Source organism: Chrysochloris asiatica, unplaced genomic scaffold, assembly GCF_000296735.1.
Source record: "Chrysochloris asiatica unplaced genomic scaffold, ChrAsi1.0 scaffold00004, whole genome shotgun sequence".
NCBI classification, from domain to species: domain Eukaryota; kingdom Metazoa; phylum Chordata; class Mammalia; order Afrosoricida; family Chrysochloridae; genus Chrysochloris; species Chrysochloris asiatica.
In genome coordinates this window covers 3,772,469-3,781,969 of record NW_006408522.1, presented here as the reverse complement: position 1 = coordinate 3,781,969, position 9,501 = coordinate 3,772,469, and the positions used below count along the sequence as shown (strand labels likewise).

Sequence of the window (9,501 nt, the reverse complement as noted above, 5' to 3'; positions counted from 1 at the left end):
AGCTGGACGCTTCGCTCTCCACTCTACTCCTCTGTGGCTATGTCACTGACTCTGGGCCCAAGAGTCCCCAGGTCTTGCCACACTGCTGGCCAACCAGATCTCCACCCAGGTTCACAGGAGTCTATTGAACGTTGCAGGGCTTAGCTTGCAGCTTCATTGCTGTTTTCTACTTTTCTATAGCACCATTTTCCTGCCCTTCATATCTCTTTCTAGTTATTACATACTTTTTTCTGGTTTCTGCCTGTTTTTAATTTTTCTCCATTATTATTTTCTCGTGTCATTGTTAGTTGCTTGCTTGTTCTATTTTGTTTGCTGTGTGTGTATGATTTCTCTGGTAGGAGGTAGCCACCATGTCCCCATACAGCCCAAACACAACCATATACCCTGTAGTTCCTCTCACTGGGAAAGAGCCAGTACCAGCTCCTACATCATCTGGTCAATGACAGACAGCAGCCAACACCAGCCAAACCCACCCCGAACTAAGGCGAATGGTGTGCATGCTTTCATTTACCTATAGGAAACAGTTGGTGAGAACCTAAGAACACATCAACATAAAATCATCAATTAAATTCAAACTGTTGTTGTTAAGTGCCGTCAAATTGGTTGTGAGACATAGCGACCCTATAGAGGTTTCTGAGAACAGCTAGTAAGCTTGAACCAGCAATCTTGTAGTTCAAACTGATACTGCAGTCCAGCGCATTAACCCACGGCACCACACCAGGACTCTCCAAAATACAAATACAACACCAAAATATGCCAAAGACAACAATTTTAGTTCACACAATGAAATAAGAGAGAATGACTCAAAAAAACGACCAATATTCAGAGCCAGAAAACACTTCTGAGGAAGAAAATGTAATAGAATTAACTGAAAAAGAATTCAGAAGAATGATATTTAGGTACCTGCCAAAAACTGACATGAAGACCAAGGAAAGCAAGGAGCACACAGAAAAAACTTTAGAAAATTTCAGGAGAACACTACAAGAACAAACAGAAAAGTTCAAACAGGTGAGCTTTATGATAAATTTCTCAATACTAGTAAGCTAGAACAATCAGACAAAATAATGAAAAAATTCGAAGGAAACCTTAGAGTTATGTTGGACAACAGGAAGAGGAATCCTAGAACAGGAAGAGACAATAAAAAAGCAAAAAGAAAATTGCTGAAGAGTTGTTGGAAGAAAATTTCCCTAACATGACAAAAAACAAGAAGATAAGCATTCAAGCAGCAGAACGAACCCCAAACAATACAGATCCCCAAAGAAAATCACCAAGACATATCATAATCAAACTTTCTAAAACTAAAGACAAGGAAAGAATTCTGATAGCAGCTTGGGAAAAATGAAAAGTTACCTACAAAGGAGAACCAATAAGAATAAGATTTGATTTCTCAGCAAGAATGCAAGAGATGACATACATAACTCTGAAAGAAAAAAATGCCAACCAAGAATTATCTTCCCAACAAAGCTGTTCCTCAAATATGACAGTGAAATTAGGACATTTCCAGATAACCAGAAATTAAAGGAATTTGTAATAACCACACCAACTTTACTTTGGACTGAGAGCGAACCACAGCAGACAACAACCTGACGTTAAACATACAGGACAACATCACCCAGAACTCAATACAGATGTTGCTATTGTTGTTAAGTGCCACTGAGTTGGTTCCAACCCATAGTGACCCTGTATACGGTTTCCAAGGAGTGGCTGGTGAACTTGAACCACCAACCTCTTGGTTCAAACCAACTTTGTAGTCCAGTGCACTAACCCACAGCGCCACACCAGGACTCCCAATACAGATATGTTGTTTTTTGTTGTTAAGTGTCATCAAGTTGATTCTGACCCATAGCGACTCTATATAGGGTTTCCAAGGAACAGCATGTGAGCTTGAACCACCCACCTGGCAGTTTAAATGACTTTGCACTCTGATGCATTAGACCACAGCGCCACAGATAAGAATTTAAATTAAAACAAACCTACATGACTGAGAATATGGAACCAGAGATACCAATTTATAATGAAGTCAACTACAAAGCAAAATGAGGGACTAGTGAAAATGCAAAACTTCCAAATGGCAAGCACTCATGTAGATTTCAAGATAAAGCAGACTTTTTAAGGAAGAAAACAATTAGTAACCTATAGGATAATCTCATAAAATTAATATACCTTCATATCCAAATGAAAAGAGGAAAATCATAAAGATGTAGTACACACTAACATAACAGAAATGAAAATGAAACAAGCTCCACAAAACTGGTGAACTCAGCACAGAAAATTATGTGGAACAAAGAAACTAGCAACATCATAAAAACAAACAGCAAAATGACAGCAATCAATTCATACCTATTGATAATTATGCTGAATGTAAATGGAATAAATATACCAGTCAAGAGACAGAGATAAGAAAACAGAATCTTCCAATATGCTATCTATAAAAGACACATAGAAAAGACAGAGACAGCCTAAATGTCTATCAACAGAAGAATGGTTAAACAAAGTTTAATATATACACACAATGGAATACTACACAATGTTGAATAATGAATATGCAAAACATCTGACATGGATGAACCTGGAGGGCATTATGCTGAGTGAAATTTGTCAATCACAAAAGGTCAAATATTGTATAATCACTGTTTTAAACATTCTATGATGGTAACCTGGGGGATGGGGAGAATTATTCATAGGCTAGAGGGTAGACATATGCTAACCTGGGTACCAGGAAAGAAGGTAGCAGGAGACACAGGGAGGAATGCAGAACTACAGTGAATAAGGTAGATACAAAGAACTGATGATATTCAACCATTTCAAGAGGAAGCATCTGATTTTGAAGGAAAAAGTCCAAGCAGCACTGAAGGTATTGCAAACTGATGCAAAACTGGAGGCATTCACTCATATATGCCAAGAAATTTGGAAGATAGCTACCTGGCCAACAGATTGGAAGAGATCCATATTTGTACTCATTCAAAAGAAAGATGACCCAACAGAATGTGGAAATCATCACAAGATATCATTAATATCATATGCAAATAAAATTTTGAAGATAATTCAGAACGGTTGCAGCAGTACACTGACAGGAGGCTGCCAGAAATTTAGGCCAGATTCAGAAAAGGACATGAAACTAGGGATACTACTTCTGACTTCAAATGGATCTTGGCTGAAAACAAGAAATGTTTCCTTGTGCTCTATTAACTATGCAGAGGCATTCGACTGTGTAGATCATAACAAGCTATGAATAACATGGCAAAGAATGGAAATTCCTGAACACTGAATTGTGCTCATGTGGCACCTGTACATAGACCAAGAGGCATTTGTTCAAACAGAATAATGGGATACTGAATCATTAAAAGACTATAAAGGTGTGCTTCATACTTGTATCCTTTCACCATACTTATTCAATCTGTATGCTGAGCAAGTAATATGAGAAGCTGGATTATATTAGGAAGAATGTGGAGGAAGACCCATTAACAACTTGCAATGTAGATGACACAACTGTATTTGCTGAAGAGAAGATTTGAAATACTGATAATGGTCAAAGACTACAGCCTTCAGTAAGGATTGCACCTCAATGTAAAGAAAATTAAAATCCTCACAACTGGACCAATAAATAACATCATGCTAAACTGAGAAAAGACTGATGCTATCAAATATTTCTTGGATTCACAGTCAATGCTCATGGAAGCAGAAGTCAAGAACTCAAGCAAATCTGCTCCACAAGCCTCCTTACAGTGTTAAAGAGTAAAGTTCCTTTGAGGGCGAAGATGCACCTGACACAAGCTATGGTATTTTGAATCATCTCATATGCATGCAAAAGTTGGACAATGAATAAAGAAGATCAGAGAAGAATCGTGTTGAAATATGGTGTTGGTGAAGAATACTGAAAACCCTATGCTGGGTCGCTATGAGTTGGAACCGACTTGATAGCACTTAACAACAACAACAACATGGACTACCAGAAGAACTAACAAATCTGTTTTAGATGTATGGTCAGACTGCTCCTTGGAAGTGATGATAGCCAGACTTTATCTTCAGTATTTTAGACATGTTGTCAGGGAAAAATAGTCCCTGGAGGACATCATACTCGGTAAAGTGGAAGGTCAGTGAAAGAGGAAGATCTCTAGCTAGATGGATCAACACAGTGGCAGCGACAATGGGAGCAAACATAACCATTTTGAGGATGGTGCATGATAGGGCAGTATTTCATTCTGTTGTACTTAGGATCGTTATGAGTCAGAACCAACTGGATGGTACTTAATTATAACAACACTAAACATACTCAAAGTCCTATCTATAATATCAATTTAAAATTCTACCCCATCTTCAAAGAATTCTTGCTTTAGATATTAATAAAAAGATGCCTTGTGTTTTTCAGAGATACATGTGTTAGTAACTGAGGGGACGTAGAATGTCTGGGATTATTTTTAAATTGGTTCAGAAAGAAGAAAAAAAGGAAACGTACAGAAATCCTAAAATTTTTAAAATTTGGATGATCAGTACTTAGGTATTCTATTTATGTGTATGAATTAAATTCTTCATAAAAAGGGAGGGGAGAGAATAATTGAGTGGATTGCAGGCCTATACTCATTATTGTAATGGCCCTGCAAATAAAAGCTGCTGATGTGGGAGTGACCCATCCTTAAAGATTTTAAAGGAAAAGTTATTTATACAAAAGCATTAGAACAATACCAAATACAAAGAAGAAATAATAGTCCTGCTACCGTAAACATAATCACCATATTCCTTTCTAGTGTTTTATTTTTGTATATTAACACATGTATGTGGTTCAGCTGACTACAGATGTAATTTCTACACGGCTGTACAACCACCATTAATTATCCATATTATTTTCCAGTACTCATAAGTATTTAATGGCTCTATCCTATTTCATCAAATCAATGAACCATAATTTATTTAACATGAAGCAAACTCAGGGGTCCTCAGGAATCCCTTCACTTCTAGCTTTCTGGCTCACACTATTCCCTTGGGTTGGATAATTTGCTAGGACAACTCACAGAACTCAGGAAAGTACTGCACTTTGGATTAATTTTATTACAGCAAAAAGGTCTTGGAGGGTTCCCAGGACAGAGCTTCCACGTCCCAAAATGTGATGTCTTTCACCAGCCAAGAAACCATGGTGCTTCTGTGTCCAGAACTTTTACTGGATGTTCCAGTAAGTATTCCAAACCGCAGCCCCACCCCTCTTTCCTGAGGTTAGTTAATAATACAGGTGATTAAGAGGTAGGTCTTTCGGACCTGATCAGCTCCCACTCAATAGTCACCTAATTAGCAAAATCTCTTAGGTTCCTTTAGAAAGGGACTTATCCTCGTAGTCCAGTTTTCAGCCAAGCAGTAGATAGGTTTATGGGGGGACAACAACTCTAGTAAGGTATGCTCACCATGGAATGGTTAATCATTAAAAAGCTAAAGGGTAACATTTTCCTAAGGACAGGGTTGAGTAGGGATGGAAAGGTGGATAGAATGCAAATAGGAACCCCAGGGAGGAAGCAGGAGAACTGTTGTTACATGGAGGGGATTGTAATCACTGCGATGAAACAAAGTATAGGATTTGTTGAATGTAAAACTGATGATCTGGTCTGTAAACCTTCACTCAAGTCACAATAAAAGTTTACAGAAAAAATTCATGGAAAAATGGAACAAAAAGATAATGGCATTTTTCTATGAACTTTCTGAAGCTCTTGTATATTACTTTATCTTTATCACTTACTTCTCTCCAACTTACTGTCTGCCTCTTATTCTATCCCTGCCTAGACAACAACAGCCTTGCCAGTCTTTCTCATTCCCCACTCCATATCAGATGCTCCAAACCTTTCTCCATTCTGTCAGCACTGATCTTTCTTATTTATCTCAGGTTAAAGTCTTTCAAAGGTATCTCACAACTTGTAAGCATAAGGTGAGAACTCTAGCCTAGCCCATAACACATTCTGCAATGTAGCCCTGCTCACATATCAGTCCCAACTCTCAACACAGTGTACTTTATTAATACATTGTATATACTTTGCTATGAATATTAACAACAAAGTCAGTGCTTGCTTCTCTGTGCCCAGTCTGTGCTATTACATCGCAAAGATGATCGATTGATATTAAATACCTTATAGTACTAAGGTCTCTTAACATAACAAAGAAAACCCACTGTCAAATGGGATTATTAACCACAAGTGTAGGGTTTAGGATTTACAATTTATTTTGAGGGGATACATTCAATCCATAACATATGAGTAGATACAATAAATGCTGGGAACTTCTCTAAAACCAGCACAGCTGGAGTACACTTTTGAGAGGCTTGGGGTGTCTGACCATGTCTGGCACTCCTTCCAGAGACCACTGAGGTCCTCCCATTCAGGGAAGCTGGGCAGCTCTTTGCACTATGCAAGCACTCCCTGTCCTGCCCAACCACTCACATGTGCAATGGTTTCCTACAGGTGCTTCTCTCTTTTCAGCCTTGGCTATCAACAATTAAACATCTCCTGAGGCTTCCTGCTCCAAAAGTTTCAAGTTATTGCTCAGAAGCCCCATTAGTGTATGGGGTGAAAATAGTGAAGAAAAGTAACAAGCTTTTTTTGTTTATAAAAGTATTTGGGGGGTTTTGGTACAGAAGGGAAGAATTACAAGTAGAAATCCAAAGCCCAAATTACCTTTCCTTGCTGCAGCCTCTTTTCTCAGCTTCCTTAATTTCTCCAAAGCCCGAAGGAGGTCCACCATTTTTTTGGTATCTGCTTGCTTTTTCCTCACTTCAGATAAAACGCCATCAGCAGCAGCTTTGAGTTCCTGCTCCTGGGGGGAGAACCAGAGCCCACAAGACCTACCATCAGTAACAAGCTTTCAGCACCAGCTGCCTGGCAGGTTAGATTTCAGGGAATCAGGGTTAAGACAAACTCAACCAGATTCACATCCCACGCACAATTCCTCTCTACACTGGCCATTCCCCTCCACTGATGGCACAACTCTTCTCTCTGCAGTTTCCATGTGAGCACTGGTCTTTGTTTCTTCCTCAGTGTTCCTCAAACTGTGATCCAACCAATACGGGTCCCTTGTGAAAAATGCAAACTTCCAGATGCTAAGATTCAGACTCTCCTAGAAGATACAGAGTGGGGCTGAAAAGGCCTAGGATTTAGTCTACAAAACTCTCCAGGTAACAACCTACACAGAGTTTGCACCCCACTGCTAGTGTTGTCAAGAATCTCTTCCACATGACGGCCTCTCAACCATCTGAAGACCACCATCCTACTCTTAAGTTGGCTCACAAGTTGACTAAATAACCATGACTCCTCAAGCCACTCCTCATGGGACATTTTTCATTATGAGTGGTAAAGAGGAACCTCTAAATGTCTCTCTCCCACCAATCAAATGCTGAAGTGCCACTGAGTCAGTTCTGACTCAAAGAGGCCCTCTAAAGGGTTTCTGAGGAAGAGACTGGTGGGTTTGAACTGCTGACCCTGCAGTTAGCAGTCCTATCCTACAGCAGCACACCAGTGCTGGCATTTCCATCATTACAGTCACACCATGCTACTTCACTGGTCTGCTTGTATTATTTGCTCTGCCTGGCTTTCACCTGGCTTTGACATTTCCTTCAAATGTCAAATGTCAGCTCAGATGTCACTATATCATCCAAGAAACCTTCCCTGACACCTTCTTCCAATTGGTTAGATATACTTCCTCTGGGCTCTAACAGCATCTACATTTGAAATCCTAACAAACAGCAGGCAGTACTGACATGATGCCCCCCATGGGCTCTAAGCCCTTCCAGGATAAAGGCTATCTCTCATTCATCTTTATCTCCAGGCATCAGGCATGACACATATGGCCTCTCATTATTAGTCTCCTGAACCAATTCAAAATCTCCCAGATTAAGCTTGCCTCTTCAGGCATTCTCCTTTAAAACACTGGTAATTCCTGGAGGCACAACAGCAAAACTTGGCATCAATACACCAGTACAAGAATACAATACAATAAATAGTATCAGAAACACGGAGTAGGAAGAATAGCAGTAGCTGCTTACAGAGAGTGGAATGAGAGGCAAAGGAAATCCCTGAGACACTCAAAGGGAGGGAGAATGTCTTAAACACTGATCGATTTCCAATTTCACTGTGGCCTACTTAGAAGATGTGATCAACAGGCTTTGCAATCAGACAACTTGGGCTCAAATCCTGAGAGAAACTGCCACAAACCAGTTGTGTGATGGTGGGTAAATTAACCTCTCTGCACCTCTATATTCTAATTTGTAAACGTGAGATAACAATGCCAACTTCCCAGGACTACTGTAATGATTCAACGAACCTAGCATCAAGTTAAGTGCTCAAAAATACTGTTGCTGAGCCTGGGATCTGTGGTCTAAAACTTGTAAATAAAGGAATCTTGGGGAAATCACCACTATTGTCCCATTTGTTGTTGTTGTTGTTGTTAAGTGCCATCGAGTCTGTTCCGACCCATAGCGACCCTGCAAAGGGTTTCCCAGGAGCGGCTGGTGAGCTTGAACCACCGACCCTGTAGTTCAAACGGCTTTGCAGTCTAGTGCATTAACCTACAGCGCCACACCAGAGCTCCACTGTCCCATTAAGGTATATATCATTTGAGGCAGGATCCCATTGTATTCTGAAAATCACCAGATATGTGCTATCCTTGAATGTTAATAAGTGGACAAAATGTTGGAGCAGCAGACCTGTCATCACTGCAATGCCGCTCTGTGTTAACTAAGCTTATAGCAGCAGGTTGGAAATACAAGCTATCGTTTTATTTTACGAATAAGAATACAAGTTTACTCCTAGGAAACGGCAGAGCAAAGCCTCATTTCCCCTAAGATTTCCAGCACCACCCCTACAAATGTCCACTGTTCTTACCCGCTTCTTCTCCTCCACCTCCTGCACACACTTGACCCTCCAACGATCAATTTCCTGCTCACGTTCCACCGCCCGCGCGGCCTCCGTCTCCCGCTCGGTCTCGCGTTCCCGGGACCGTTCCCGAAGCCGCAGCCGGCGGCGCCGGACCCTCTCCAGTCTCCGCCGCACCTCGCCCACGTAGGCCGCCTGAGTCAGAGGCTGTAGCCTCTCGGCCAGTTCTGCGCGCAGTGGTGCGGCCTGGCCATAGAGTAGGGTCCAGGCTGCGCCGTCTGCTTCGGCCTCGCGCAGGGCCCGGCCCAGGCTCCGCAGCCTCCGCACCAGGCGCAGGGAGGCGCGCAAGCGGGAACGAACTTCGCCTAGAGTAGGCCCAATGGGCGCGCGTGGAGGCGCTGGGCAGCCAGCCCGCCGCTGGGTTCCGAACACCGCATCCAGCCACTGACGGTCGCGCAGGCGCTGCAGGGCCGCCTCCCCGAGCACATCGGACGGCGGCAGCGCCTCAGGCCAGCGCGGATTCCAGGGCGGCTCCAGGCCCGGGGGAGGCGGTCGCGGGCGCTCGCGAGAATCCGACCCGAGGAAGGGTCGGCACTGGGGTGGGGGCGGGGGCAGTGGTGGTGGCGGCACAGGGTAGAAGGCTCCGCCGCCGCCACCA

The 9,501-nt window shown here is 42.0% G+C and overlaps 1 protein-coding gene across 1 annotated transcript in view; it reads right to left on the bottom strand.

The window, feature by feature from the left end:
* Nucleotides 1–9,500, bottom strand: part of PDCD7 (programmed cell death 7) — a gene marked incomplete at its 5' end in the record, with an annotated part of 16,704 nt that extends 7,204 nt beyond the window's left edge. The window contains 2 exons of the mRNA XM_006831845.1: nt 6,651–6,789; nt 8,853–9,500. Of these exons, the coding sequence (XP_006831908.1) occupies nt 6,651–6,789; nt 8,853–9,500 (787 nt within the window). The remainder of the gene's footprint in view (nt 1–6,650; nt 6,790–8,852) is intronic.
* Between the last annotated feature and the right edge of the window lies 1 nt (nt 9,501).